Source organism: Cimex lectularius, unplaced genomic scaffold (assembly GCF_000648675.2).
Source record: "Cimex lectularius strain Harlan isolate CLEC.00 unplaced genomic scaffold, Clec_2.1 scaffold190, whole genome shotgun sequence".
NCBI classification, from domain to species: domain Eukaryota; kingdom Metazoa; phylum Arthropoda; class Insecta; order Hemiptera; family Cimicidae; genus Cimex; species Cimex lectularius.
Window position 1 is genome coordinate 382,772 of NW_019392798.1, and position 15,444 is coordinate 398,215.

General features: G+C 34.6%; 2 protein-coding genes across 5 annotated transcripts in view; one reads left to right on the forward strand and one right to left on the reverse strand.

Annotated features, from left to right (window-relative positions):
• Positions 1–1,782: 1,782 nt before the first annotated feature.
• LOC106664304 overlaps positions 1,783–15,444 on the forward strand; it is a 167,789-nt gene continuing 154,127 nt past the window's right edge. Inside the window, exon 1 of one of the 4 annotated variants that reach the window (XM_014389909.2) lies at positions 1,783–2,015. The gene's annotated coding sequence lies outside the window, so the exon portion shown is untranslated. Of the gene's footprint in view, positions 2,016–11,923; positions 12,016–12,069; positions 12,089–15,444 lie in introns of those variants that run through there. The other 3 variants (XM_014389908.2, XM_014389910.2, XM_024228023.1) reach the window with 3 other exon arrangements.
• Positions 4,784–7,229, reverse strand: LOC106664303 (prefoldin subunit 5). The gene is made up of 5 exons (XM_014389907.2): positions 6,861–7,229; positions 6,665–6,799; positions 5,199–5,273; positions 5,030–5,135; positions 4,784–4,961 (listed from the first exon to the last, which is right to left on the reverse strand). Exons 1-5 carry the CDS (start codon positions 7,164–7,166, stop codon positions 4,873–4,875), a joined length of 711 nt encoding a protein of 236 aa, XP_014245393.1. The 5' UTR covers positions 7,167–7,229; the 3' UTR covers positions 4,784–4,872.

A 15,444-nucleotide genomic window follows, 5' to 3' on the forward strand; every position in this document is an offset into this window, starting at 1 on the left:
AATAAAAATTCCTCCCCCAGGGTTATTGCTGCTAGTAACAACTGTTCTATCTTTTCTAAAGACATTAAAGCAGGGAGGAAAAAATTCACTTGATAGGAAAATCTCATTCAGATTAGTTTCCTTAAAGGCAAGTTCACACTCATAAACAAAATCACGTGACTGTGCTGGAGATAAATCACCAATTTTGTATGTAGACTGTTGCAGAACAAATCCTAGATGAACTAGAAACTTTGTCACACATCCACAACTGTACAGCTCAGTTAAACTAGTTTCCGTGACAAGTGAGATAGCGGCCTGCGTCTTTGATGCTTGTGCAGTTTTAATTTTTATCAAAAAAGGAAAATTAATCGTTACTGTTGGTGACAGGGAATGTTTTAGCAGACGGTCCTATATTTGGATCGACTCTTCTGCAAAAATGAAAATTAAAAGAGAGTTCAAGTTTCAGAAATTTCATGCAGCTAACCACCACGGATTTTGAAAATTTGCTACTTATGGTTGGAAATAAAATGCAAGGATGAAACAAGATTCAGAGCAACAATTCCATTATGAAATGTTGCACAACATGTCTCAACTTTTCCATCTGAGCTGGGAGACCATAGATTGCAATTTTTGTCTACAGAACAAGTGATTTGTTCCTGATTTGTCCATAAACAATCACAGAACTTTGTCTATTGACACAAGTTGCGCAATTTTCTAATATAGCCTTAAGAAAAATGATACCATAGTTACAACTATTTATCGCTTTATAAAATTCAGTACATTTTGACATAAGTCCATTCACACTTTGATAATAAATATTTATACAATTAATAAAATCTATATTTGAGCGACGAACATCTTGTCCAGGGAGTTTAAAAAAAACTTTCATAATTAAGTGGGCAGAATTTAATGTATTCCTCCGAAAAATATCCTCACTACCTCCATCTTTGAATCTCCATTTCAACCATTTACAAAGACAGTAGTTTTTCAAAATGCCCTGAACTTTGTCATATATTATTGACATACCGGGGCCTTTAATGAAATTCTTTTTGTGATTAATAAAACTGTCATTTACACAACAGAGGTGAATAAATGAAGTAAGATCCAAAAGTTAATGATTCTAATTTAAGGTTAATATCTGTAATGATAGGCGGGGGGGGGGACCGCAACGATTTAGTCTATGAAACGGCGCTCATCACTGTAAGGTAAAGCTCCTGGGTTCAAATCCAGCGAACCTGCATTACTTACTACCTACTTACAAATGAGCTTTTTTTCAAAAACATCGGCACCCCGAGAGTTCAAAAGTTGTACTTGACATACCCTTGTAAAATAAAATTCTTTAATGGCGGCATTAAGACTAGACCAGGGAGATCAGATCTTAAAATAATCCCAAATATAATTACACACTTTCTCAAAGTAACATCGGAAATGACTGAATAAACAAACCTCGATATTTTATCTTTGCTTTTCGATAATTAACTCCAGAAATATCGTAGAAAAGACTTACGAGTACGCGGGTCCACCCCTCGACCAAAACCATCCGCCATTACTAAGAACTTCTTTGACTTTAGGCTCATACTTCGACCTTGAGTTGAGATTTCCGAAGAAACATCCCTTTCTTTCTTTTTTTTTTGCCGAATCCACACTTCAGAGCTACCGGGCTTGTGAAAATTCTATCAGGACATATTCTAAGTGGACTGTATTTTTTTTTCTTCTTGAAATTAAATTGATGAGATTTATCTGATTTGGCTGAGATGATACTGGGACCAGTGGCAACAGATTTGACAGTTGGTTTGATGCAACACTGCCCTCCTACTTTTTCACGTTAGTCGTTAAAAGATAATATTGATATTTAATGATAACTTCTTTATGTTGAAGACAATTTTGTCGACCAAATTTGTTTTTTTCCATTGAGTTCTGTCTTTCAACAGTAAATTAGTTCTCAATTCACAAGTTTAAGTGGAAACAGGCATCAAGAGATGATTTTTGACGCATTCATTTCAACTTCAGTATATATGACAGCTCATCTTTCTCATGTAAGTTGAAATCATTTTCAAATTTACATCATTTACAACGGTATTTGTAAGCCCTCCAGTAAGTTGACCGTATCAGTTGCTGAGTCAATGTGATAAACTCTTTAGAAGAGGACGAATATCGAACTATCATCATCTTTCAAGAAGAATTGTTCCATACTGCTCAAAAATGAATAGGGATATTGCCAATTTTGTAGTATTTACTTTCCCTAGCATTTGTATTAAAATTTATTAGAAATTATTTTATTTTTTACTTAAGGAAAATTTAATTAATGGATTTTGAAAAATAACAAGTTAAAAGGTTTAAATTTCATAATATTGTTCATTGGACACAATAATTGTTTTAAACAATTAATACTGTGTATAATGTCCTCTGTTAGAGTAAAACCTCTATGCACCTGTTAGGGCATACCATTAATAAGGTTGACACTAGTTTCGTAGGGAATTTCACTTCATAGATGTTGCAACATCGCACTAAGTTGTTACAGGTCAACTGGCTGCAGATGGTGATGGAAAAGCCTTTTTTGCAAAGCATCCCACAAGTGCTCAATGGGATTGAGGTCTGGAGGCAATGGCGGAAGGGGTTCCCTTCCTCTTCTAAGATTTTCGAAATATTGAAAACAACTCTGCCTCTAATGAGGTTTGGCATTATCATCCAGAAATCGAAAATCCCTGGCAATGGGATCCCCGGTTTGAGGGATGTATTCCTCGATAATTTCTTGAGCATGACGGACTGCGGTGAGGTTTCCTTCAACAATATGAAGTCCAGTTTGTCCTCCAGCGTAAAACCCAGCCTAGACCATTCCACCACCTCCCCCAGGACTGCACTGAACGGAGCATGAAATTTAAGCATACCCGGTGTACTCTTTGATGCCTGCTATCACTATACAGACAGAAACGCGAATCATCAGTAAACATAACAGCATTCCAATTGTTCTCTTCTAGGCGCTCATTGCACCCTATTCTCCTGAGTTGCTGATAGCGGGCTGTAGCTCCAGGTCGTCTCAAAGGGACACACAATGTAAGGACAACTTCCTACGACTATGATTCGTTTGTGTTGATAAAGGCCTTGCCAAAACATCTTATACTTCATTTAGGATCTGTGGGCACTATGGAAAGGGTTCCGTTTTGCAACAATGACAATATTTCTGTCCTCCCTTAGCATCGAAATGTACTGAGATCCATTACCAAGCATCCTTGGCATATCCACTTGCTGGTGACTCTTCTTACAATAATATTGCGAACTTCTGGTTCAAGATGATGTCTTTCTATGGTTAAAGAGAATACAACTGATTTAAAATGGAGAAAAAACGAGAAAATGTGTTTGTTTACAAAATGAGTAATTACTATTCTTAAGTAAATCCATTATTAAAAATGAGGATTAACATTTGTTTGTTTTTTATTTATATTTTCAATATTGTTTTATCCAACAAGAATGTATCGGTTAATTTTATTAAAATTAACGGAATAAGAATAAAGTACAACTATCCCTATTCATTTTTGAGCAGTTTATTTCCTTGATGAAGATGGTTCAAAACTCTTATTCTTTAAATGACTCATATTAATAGTGTTACAAAAAGTTGTTACTTGTTGACAATATATACAATATTGGAATGTAAGTTGACGAAGAATGTCATTTTGACGCTCTTAACACTCATCCTCTGTTCAATGATTTTGCCTCTGTTTTAACATTGAATATTTATTTTTTATCTTTACCCACGCTATCCACAACAACCGAAGGCAACCAAAAACACACTTCCATAAAAAGTAGTTTTTATTTTTTTAAACGTTGCGATTTTGGAGTGCTGCTTGTTTTAAAAAATAGACTACTTTTTATGAAAGTGCATTTTTGGTTGTCTCCGTCTGTGGAATAGAGTGGGTCAAGTTAAAAAATAAATTTAAATAGCAAACCGTAGAATACAATGAGATTAACAATATTATCAACAGTATATTATTATTATCATATTAACAATATTACACTTTTCTTTGAATATTCTTGTTGTACCAAGATATTTAGTAAAAACATAGGTTGCTTAGATTATTTATTGTTTTGTTAAGCGATGCACCATTAACAATCAACCATTGTTTTGTTGTGTATTTAACATACCATTTAACCGCACACAAACAGAAGGAGAAAGAATCTCCATTCTAATTGGAGAACAGTTACCAGGATGATCTGTTGTGTCAAAAAGGCCAGGTTTAATATACTTCAACAAACTGTATCACTTTATTGAAATATTTTATTATTTTATTCATCTCTACCGGATTTACTTATTTTTCCATTTTATACGGCTCTCTGTATCTGTTAGATTATATTCTTTTTTAAAACTTTACAAAAAAAAGTCCCAATTCCTAAATTGTGCAGTCAATACTTTAAAACTAAAACACTGCCTACTGAGTCCACTTCTGTTCATCTGTTAGAGTGAGTTTCAAATTGGAGTAAAGATTGGATATTAATGATTATTCGGAGATGGTGGTCTGGTGTGATGTAGGTTTTAGAAAAACATTTTCTTTATCGTGCCGTTTCGATTCTTATTGAGATCATCTTCAGGGCTCAGTGTTTGTTTCCCGTATAGATGTGTCATTCTTGTCTGTTGAGTTCAGAGTGCCCACCAGTGTGCTTATTGCACATCACATCATTTAAAAATGTAACGTTGATTTCAACTATTACTCCTAATAACCAATTAGAGATAACATCTATTGAAAAAGAAATAATTTTTTACATAAAGGTATTATTTTTTATTTTAAAAAACATTAAAATACACATTGAATTGTATATTATATATATGCAGTTTTATTAATTAAATTCAAAGATTAATAATAGCGTGAAGATCAAAATTAATAAATTAAAACAAAAACATTAGGCAGTTTCCAGCTGAGGTGGTGGTTGTTGTCGTATTTTGGATCCAATCTGTGCTTGAATTTTTTTCTCTAATGTACTCACAATGACTGTAAGATAAAATTGAATCATTAATGGTTGCATTTTCAATTAAATATATGCTTTATGCAATACATACCATCTTTCATTCTAGTTTTCTCAATTGCCATCAAATTAATTGCATCTATTTGTCCACACACATATTTTATTTTCCTATCGAAGTAATCCTTTGCTTCTTTAATGGTCTGAAACATAAATATGTGATGATCGTTCAAATTAAAAGTTTATTCAAGGAAAAATTAAATTACCATGTTTATTAAAAATCCAGTACCAACGTCTACTAAAACTTTGCCCCCGTCTATAACAACACCAGGGACAAATATCTTTCAGAAAAATTTAAGGATTTTTTTTTTTATTTATTTATAAAATCACTAGCCCAACTATATACAAAGAGTTTTACTATTAGTGCATGTATATAAATATTTAACAGTTGCAGACATTTGGACCATTTGGTTTTATCACAGTATTCATTTTAGGAGAAATTGTTACTTTATAAATATCATTATAATGTAAAATAAATTATCACATTATATCACAAATGTTTTTATACTATTTACATGTTTTGCAAATATGGCTTCAGGTTTGAAGTGGACAGCACCTTTTACTTTTCTAAGTCTGGAATTGCTCATGAATTGTCTCTTGTATAGTCGGGAGTTGCATTTTTTTTGTGCATCTTCCTTACATACCTCTCGGCATTTATCGCTGTTTGCGTTATTTTATTTTGTTATATTTGCAGCTGCTTTATTTTATATGAAGATGCTGCTCCCTATATTTTGCACCCATAAAGGACTGGGGCCTTACGATTGATTTATAAATTAGCATAAAGAGTATGGTAGTACCTTATCTTGGATTTGCGGTTTATAATAGGAAGCATACCCAGACAAGCATATCCTTTGGTCACCTTTTTTATTTAAGTGGTACTTCCATGATAGTCTTCTCTCCAGATGAACTCCTAGATGCTTCACAGAACTATCGGGAGGATTCCACGCGATGTATTTTCCTTTAATTTGTTGATGCTGGTCGTCCGTACATGACAGTACGTTTTTACACTGCACTTTGAAGGGTTTTCCTCTACTTTCCATTTATCACAAAGTTTGACATAACCTCTTAAAGTATCCTGAACTAAAGAAATTTAAGTAAATTTTAAAATAATGGTCGACTGAATGAAATGAACAAATCATTTTGTAAATTTGTTAATATCTCAGATTTTCTTTGAAATTTTTTCACCTAATCCTTAAAATCATGACGATTCAGGAATAAAAATTGTTTTGACCCAGTAACAGAACTGACTGTAGTAATCTATCATGATATAGATCACAGTGCATCCCTACCTGCTCTAACCAACCCTGCCGATTACAAGATCCATTATTGAACACAAAGATGCATGGAAATACACAGAATATTGATGTACTGTTCATGAGACTATTGCAATAGCAGCTGAAAGCACTGCACTATCAAAATAACTAAATTCATGACATTTCAGGTGCTTATTTACTTTACTTCTGTTTGTAATGAGTCGAAAAGAGGTGTGTGACAGGGAATTCATGGGACAAAATGAGTCCTCCTGAATCTTTCCTTCTGACCCGCCGTTGGTTGAAACAAAGTGCACCCTGTCGAACACCTGGCATCCTCAGCATTACATGCCACCAAACCAAAGATATAAAACTATCAAAACAAGATCAATTCTTGCTTAAATTGACAAAAATAAGGATACAGAAGAAGTAAGTGGCACTAGGATTTCAGATCCGGTGATCTCTGGTTCTAGCCTGGCCATGGATTCCTTCGCTTCCATGTACTTGCTCTGGGCGATCCTCAGCGTCTGGTTTGAATCTTGGAAAATGCCTATTTCCTAAAAGAATAAATTTCAAATTTATTTCCACGCCGGCGATATGTCCACGGTATATTCATACCTGTTCAATTTGTTTCTTCAGGTGCCTAAGTGAGTTGATGGCAAGCTTTTCAACTTCTACCATTTGTATGATGTTGCCCTTTTCGTCTTTCATCTGGGGAATCTTTTCCGCCTGAGATGCCATTTTCCTACTAGAAAAATCAAAAATAGGCGAAAAACAACAAGCACGGCACGATTTGGTGATGGAATGAAACCTAATTCTAAACCAGGGGATAAAAAGGTGATTCGATGCTCTGCTGGTGCCTCTGGTGGGCTGGGGCTGACTTTTCATCACTTTACTGGTGTTCAAACTTGAAACTAGAGTCATCGGTAAGGTGATGTGATTTTCTTACGACTGATTTTTATTTATTTATTTACATATACAGACTGATAACTTAAATTACTAAAATACTTAACATACATAGATAAACTATAAAATTATATTGGGCTGGTGTAAAAATAATACAGGTTTTCAAAAGGTAGTCAAAACCATTTTTAATTTTTATAAAATAAAGAAAATTTATTCGAAATTTTTTCGATCACAATCTGTACATCTTTGCCAACGTGTAATAAGCGCTTTTATTCCGCTGACATAAAAATCTTTATTTCGACCCACAATAAAGCCTTGAAAGGCGTTTTAGGCTTCTCTAAAAAATTTATACCTCAGGAAGTGATCAAAATTCCTTTAAAAAAAGTAGAAGTCTGTAGGCGAGAGGTCGGGTGAATATGGAGGATGCGTTTGTTTCATATCCTAAGTCCTTAAGTTTCTGCAGGGTTGGCATGTGACCTGGCGTTTTCTTGGAGAAGAATCGGCCCCTTATTTACTAATGCTGGTCAAAGATGTTTCCCGAGCATTTTGACAATTTATTGGCTTTATTTCTCTGCTGTGATAGGTTCACCATAATTCAGGAAATTAAAGTGAACAGCCCCAGCAGTACACCACCAAACAGTCACCATAACCTTTTTTTGAGTGCAGATTTGGTTTCAGGAAGTGTTTTGGCTCTTCATCCTTGTCCAATCACTGACCTGTACGCCTCCTGTTTTCGTATAGAACCCATTTCTCATCGCACGTGATGATCCGATCTAGAAATTGATCATTGTGGCGGCGCAACAGAAGAGACGTGCAAATTTCAAAGAGTCGATTTCTTTGGTACTTTCTTGGTACTTACTTCGCGGTACCCACATGTCCAACTTCTTTACTTTATCAGTTTGCTACAGATGGCGAACTATGGTTGAGTGGTCAACACTAAGCTCTTCCACAATTTCCCGTATTGTGCTACGTGAATTTTCTTCAATGAACATTTTGAGTTGGTCGTCGTCCACAGCGGAAGGCCTACCGCGGATCTTCCCTGTCTTCAAAACCATGGCTGCACCTTGCATTCGTTAATGCTTCCCTCCCCCCAAACTGTAATGAAGTTACGCGGTTTGGGCCGCACTTCGCCCAAATTTAAATCCGTACAAATAAATTTGACGAAAATCTAGTTTGAACTTATTTAATTTTGCAGGTCCTCACTCATATAAAATTCAATAAAATATAAACTAAAATGTTTTGTACAAAAGGTAACAGTTAAAAATATTTATTACAATCCATAAATTAGATTTGAGGATTTAGCTTTGTTTATATAAAAAACACCTGCGAAAATAAAACAAATTTTCAAAACCTGCATTAATTTTGCACCAACCCAGTACATAAAATAATTAAATTACTGGCAACAAATAAAATACATATACCTACATAATACATTGATGGATAAAATTAACGCCCACCCTTAACTTCTAATATAGGTTTAATATATAGGTTTAGATCTAATATATTTTTCTACCAAAAATAAATTTCGTTGTAAAAAGACATTTAAAAAAAAAATTATTATTTATTCTAAAAAAATATTGGTAAAAAGCAAGCAAATAAATAAATATAAATAAAAATGTAAACAAAACTTTAATGCCGAATTTTTCTATCTCTGGTACGAATCATGTCCTTTAAACGCCTTTTCATTTCTTGGAAAAGATTTCTGATAAAATCTGATATATTTAGGTTTATTCATATTTCGCTACCAAAAATCTATTTGGTTGTAAAAATACATTGAAAAAGAAAAAGTTTATTACCTAATTCTAAAAAGAAAAAATAAATAAATAAATTACTGAGTAAACAAGCAAACAAAAATAAGTAAATAAATATAAATTTAAAATAAAATTAATGCTGAATATTTCCATCTCTGGCACGAATCACGTCGTGTTAGTCGCCTTTGCATTTCTTGGAAAAGATGTCCGGTAAAATCCTGAGGAATCCTTTCCCATTCATCAAGAACTGCCGTTTCCAGCTCTTCTAGGGTGTTAGGATCTGCGTTTTGCCGTCGTACTCGTCGCTTAAGTTGGTCCCAAATGCATTTGATTGGGTTCAAATCTGGACCCCGAGCTGACCACACTCAATTCCAATCTCATTCGGCTAGTCATCACAATATGTGCTCTATGGGGTCAGGCATTAGCAAGAATCTCACCGATGTGGGGGAAATGGTACCCCGGTAAAGTTAGAGATCTTCCATTCGATGCGGGCGTCCAATGAAATGCCACCCCATGGAATGCCTCCTGAGGAATCACACAGCATGGAGCGTACCTTTCTCCTCCAACGTCTCCATATGAAAGTACGCCCATCTGAAGATTTGAGGCCAAGTCTCACCTCATCTGTAAAGAGAACTCGTCCCCAATCTTCCAGTATCTAATTTACATGTTTCCTATGCGAATTGACGCCGACATTTTCTGAGCTGCGGTGAGAATAGGTTCTCTACGAGCCTGGTGCCGGGCCCTGTGGTTATTTTCATTTAGCCTTCTTCTTACAGTCCTGCAGAAATCGAAACATTTCGAACATGTCTTATCCGATTTCTTATCTCATTTCCAGTAATTTCCAGGTTTCGTAGAGTCTGATGACGGATGAATCTATCGTCTCTCTCGTCCGTGGACCTTTTCTTGGCCGCATAGTGTGAAGCCCTGTTTCTCAGCTTTCTAAGCGCCGAAGAACCCTTCCTATTTACCATATTAACACTAACAGCGCTGCACTGGAGGACACATGAGAAACCAGCCAATGCAGGCACTCACAATCAGTGTTAGTGATTAAGTGGCAAGGAGGTCTCGTATCCATCGCTTAAGGCGACGTGGCGGGTTCTCGGGATGGAATTGTGAAGAAAGGTCTCGAGCAGTAGGATAAAGATGGATCAAAAAGTTAGTGTACAACACGTAGAATCGGGAACTGATCATTTCGTTGACAAAAGGAATATTGAGGCCATTGTGAGGTAGTGACATAGTAAGGAGCTATGACGATTATTTTAGGTCTTTTGATTAAATGCGCTGGATGTTACAGTTCCACTCCATATGTCCAAAGTTGTCGCAGAAAAGTCTTGTGTTAGTTTAGTATTGACAATCAAGACAAATTTCGATCATAGAAGTCTTCGTAGTCGTCCAAGTTTTCTATTATGTTGTTCTATTAAGTCTTGTATGGGGTTTCCATGTCAGCCTGCTGTCTAGGTATAGTTCCTAAGTTTTTGACTTGAAATGGCAGGACTATTTTTTCAATGAATACATTTTTCTTCGTTTAAGCTTGTCCTCCACTTTCTGCCCTAGTCTTCGATAAGCTCAAAATGCTCAAATGTTCTTTTCTTTATCGTCCGCGTATGTAGTTATAGTGGTATTAGGGTATATAGGTAGGTCAGCACTATAAATGATATAAAGGATGCACGTCGAAGTTAACAATTCTAAAAGATTTTGGCGTCTTCACATTATTATTCACTTTTGTTGTAGAATTGACAGTCTACAAGTCAACTATATTTTCATAAAATTCTTTTTTTTTTTAATTAATACAATTTTCAAAACTCTTAAGCTGTTTTTATCCGCTTGAGTCCATCTTAATTTTCATCTACTAAATCTTCCTTACTGTATAAAAACCTTGATTTTCCCACTATAGTCCTTTTTTAACTGCAGGCTTGATCTACACCTTCCCCTAAAAAGGATGTACTTATCCTACAATCGATTTATGTGTAGTGGTTTAATTGACCATATTAAGCTTTCAATTAATTTTTCTTTGTGTTATTCTAACGTCTTGGTTGAGATGAAAAAGTTAGTGTCACGAGCTGGGTTCGAACCCACGACCACCACCATTGAGCTACGTTCAAAAGGTTGGCTCTGGGAAAAATTACACGCTTCGTACCTTTCATTTTGGCTTGTCCACTGAGATGATGAATCGCTTGAACAACAGTAAAGTGCCGGTTTTGCAAAATTCTCAAAATCAAAAAATCGGTACCCTAGGGCGTCCAGAACCGGGCTTTCTCTGGTAGGAGTGTAGGACCCAGTTTCTCGAAAACGTCTAACGGCGTCTCGCAGTTTCATAGCGATCTCCGATGACAACACCCCATACCTGATGGACCATACATCATCACACCACGCGCAACATCCTCAGCACTAAGTGACATTTTTAACTTTAAAAATTGAAATTCAGAAAACAAAGATGAAAACTAAACGGTTTGTTGCTTCAGAATTCAAATGAAACTGAACAAACATTTTAAATTCCGTCAAAAGTAAACATTGAAAAATCCTTTACCCTTGTTTTAGGTTAAGGATTAAGTGTATTTACGGCTAATTGATATTCCCAATTTAAAACATTGCATAAACAACTATTTATTGGTAAAAATAATGAGACAAATTAAGGTCAGAATTTTCTTTTATCGAGAAAATGAAAAAATCAATTGGGTGGAATTTTTTGCCTGTCAGTTTATCAGCAGCTTACATGCAAAAAGGTCAAGGGTATATAGCTTTTCCAGTTGCATATCAATATTGACATAACCGAACAAATTTATTTCCGGCTGAATATCACGATATCACAGGAAAAAAGAAATTAGTTTCCATTTTTTAGTTAGATTTATGGGGCACTTGTGGACCGCCAATAATCCGGCGATAAACGCATCCTCGTCGAGACCGGAGGGTTATAGGACGAAAAATTAGCCATCAGATGCATTATGGCCATCCGGGGGTTGTTTTCCCATTTCGTCCCGGGGGTTATTTTCGATGGGAAGTTGGCGAGCCTGCCTCCTCGGCTACAAGTGGTTCGGATCTGACCCAGGAAGAGCTCAGTACTCGCTCAGTTGTGATTTGGTTCGAAACCGCGGTCTTTCTCCTTTCGACGTTCAAAGGTGAGAACACTGATATTTTAAAAAAAAGTGCGATACTGTCTCCAGGATTTTATTTACTTTTTGGACGCTTCTGGTAATAAATATTTTAACCAAACTCTGGAAACTTTACAGTTTAAATGTTTTATGAGAAATAACATTTACTAACATGGGTTACTCAACTCCATTCATGTTTTTCCTAATAACATTCGAATATGTAATAATTTCATAATAGTTATACGTTAATTTTTTTCGATTGCATAATTTTTTATTTAATAAAAATCATCCTTTTTTCTCTAAACGTATTCAAATATTACAGTTTGAATAGGATTAAATATATATTTTCACGGAAATAAAATAAAATTGATTATTTATTAATGTTAATGTATAAATGTTTAATGAAAATATATCCTCGGAATTTAAGATGAACCACGTTAACAATGGTTAAATTAACGTAATTACGGAAAATATCCCCCTAATAAATAATATCACGTTGGAAATGTTTCGAACGCAGCAGAACTGGTAAAAAAGGAGTAATTAATTAGGTCGTTTGGGTTTTATTTCTTCATCTTTGTTAAATAACTCCGTCTAATTATAAGATCGGAACGTTTTTCTTTTATTCTTTCATTAAACAGTAAACAATATGAAAACACGAAAATAATTTAATATAAACTTCTATTTTAAATTATTCTGTTAAAGAGGAATTACATAAGTCCGTTTTATAACAAAGGCAAAGTTAATAATTTTATACTAACATTTTAATTAGTTTCTGAGATGAATCTCTCTCTCCCTCACGAATTTTCATCCGTAAACATCGCACAGACGATAAGTAGGGTTTCTTATTCATTATACTGATCTCATGGTATTGCGAATTGTAACTTCTCATGCAGTTATTCAGAGGAAGTTGATAATTAATTAGAGTTAATTGGCCAAAGCCGGCCTAATAACAACTATTGAAAGAATTCGGATTAATTGGGGATTTGTCAATTTTGACATCACCGGAATTTCCACAGCGCATCGACTCCATGGTTTCTTTTAATCGATTTGGTCCGTTGAGCCCAGCCAAAAAAAAATCTGAAGTCAATCGGCCAAAGCTAGGAAAGCGGTTACGGAGTTAATGTTGAAATTGACTAGCGATTTTTTCTGTCCTCGTCGTTTATTTTTGCGCTATCAGTTAAACCAAAATTTTTTTATGTATAGTTCATTTTACGAAACGACCGGTTAAAATAAAACCGATTAATTGTCGAGCAGTGCATGGACGTGGGGTTATCCTTGGTGATATTAAGTACAGGGTCCAGCCTATTTATCGATGAGCCCTAGAAGGCGAGAAAAAAAAAATTTAATATTGGTTTTGTTTTTGACTTGTTCTTCACGGTCATGATACATCAGCCGATCTATTCGTCTATGCATGTTAAGAAAATAATACGCAGTAAAGTATTAAATAATATTAGATATACAAAAAGTTACACAAAAAGAAGGTTCCTGTACAGGAGGTCAAAAACAGTTGTTTTTTTAATCAAATCAATTTGAATACGTTTTAAGCAACCTTTTAAAGCTCTTAAATACGAATTTTTATGTTAAATAAAAGCAAATTTTTTGACAGGATCAAAGGAGGTTTTGTTTCTCACCGGTCTCCATTTAAAAATCTAACTTCTCTAACCTCTAGATTTTGTTGAAATTAAACCTTACACTCGTTACAATGCTTAATTTTCATACTTTCTGCCCATGTCAGTATCCTTTTTATTTTACATCATCATTATGAAGGATAACGAAGGATGAAATGAACGACTCAAACGTTTTATATTTATCACCAATTCTAATTTTTTTTCGCGAAGGCCAAATTAATGCAATTTCGTCCAGTTTATAAGGTTCGAAAATCTGTAAAGTTTCCTGTAGATTAGTGAGGTCGTTCCATTGAATTTACAGTATATTACGACTACGTTCAATTCGTTAACAAGTAACATTGAAAAAAGGAACAACACTGATGGACAAATTTAACGCACCTATCAATTTATTTAGTTTTAAAATTAAATCCATTATCTTTGTACATTAGTTACAGGTAATTATGGGCTACCGTAGTCAAAATAAACAGTAAATAATGCTTTGTTTACTTCCTTTGTTTACTTTTGTATTGATTAATCCCATTTGCACAAAAAGGAGCATTATGCCCTTCCATTCTGCTTAATGATCGCTGTCAGTTAATCTTTTTCCTTCGTTAATTTCATTTTATATTATTCTTATTCTTAAACCTTTTTCAATGGTTCCAGTCAGGTATTTTAGTGTGTTTGATACAGTCAGGGTCATAAAATTATTAAAGGAAGAATAGAGCTAGCGCGAAGTCGCCAGGAGACTAATTATAAATAAGAAGGGTTCTTCTGGGCTTCAGAGGTTCAGGGCTTCACACTAGGAGGCCAAGACAGAGTCGACTAGGTCTACAGACGAGAGAGATGATATTCTTCCGTCATCAGGCCCTACGAAACCGCAGTATTGCTTGGCCTTTGATTGATTTCCTTTGATTTATCACGACCGTTAATAATTGTTGCTGTAATATATCTGAAAGTTATTAACTTAGCTAGAAAGCATTATTTAGACACAATCTGCTCAAGTTGTTGAATAAGGAACATCAATTAATTAGTAGAAGCAGTGAATGTTCTCTTAATTGAAAGGGTTATTTCATTTGTTTTTAAATATTTTTTTATATATTTATCATGTATGTATCAATTATTGGTTTGATTGATAATCATTACAAGAATAAATTTAATAATTTAAAGAAGTGTTGATATATTGGTTGATAGTTCAAACTCTCTTCTTTTTTTGCTGTTTTTGCTGAGAAAGTATTAGCATTTTTGAAAATTCTTCTTCTTTTTCTTGAAGACAATAAATAACGAAGTGTGTTATAGAAGAGTAAATAAATGGATTTTGAAACTGCAGAGAAATAGATGCATATTCATAAAAAAAAAAATTTCTATACTCTTATACATCTAAGGTCCAAATAAAAACAATACGTCACATAATTTTCAGTCATGATTTTCTTTTGTCAACAAGGGTTTTTCTTGAAGCGTCCACCGAACAAAACAAAAATAAGCGAAGCAGGCGAGGATTTCTTCACCGAGACTCTTTGCCCAGTTAGATGTGTGTACAAAGAAAAAGGATAAAATATCGCCCCTGCAAGCTGTCCCGCTAAAGAAACCGACCACTGAGCTCACGGCTCCCGCCCTTATGTTGAATAATTCAACGTTTCCGTCTAAGTGACTCTGCTTTTTTCAAAACATAAAATAAGCAAACAGATAAAAAATACGTAAAAAAATGCACCAGTCGAAAAAAATCTTGTATAATTATATTTTTTATTTTTTTAAATTTCTTTCTTTCTTTATTTTTTTAAACGAGGGTTTGCAATAGCAGAGGTCATATCAATCCTCGAGGGGCGGGTGTTTTTGAAAAAAAAACCTTTTG

What these genes read in the sequence shown, in the direction of transcription:
- LOC106664303 (XM_014389907.2), bottom strand. Translation starts at nt 7,166, where the DNA reads ATGACTCTAGTTTCAAGTTTGAACACCAGTAAAGTGATGAAAAGTCAG. An exon ending in TGAAGAAACAAATTGAACAG is followed by an intron (nt 6,800 to 6,860) that starts GTATGAATATAC and finishes TTATTCTTTTAG; the next exon opens with GAAATAGGCATTTTCCAAGA. An exon ending in GAAAACTAGAATGAAAGATG is followed by an intron (nt 4,962 to 5,029) that starts GTATGTATTGCA and finishes TTTATCTTACAG; the next exon opens with TCATTGTGAGTACATTAGAG.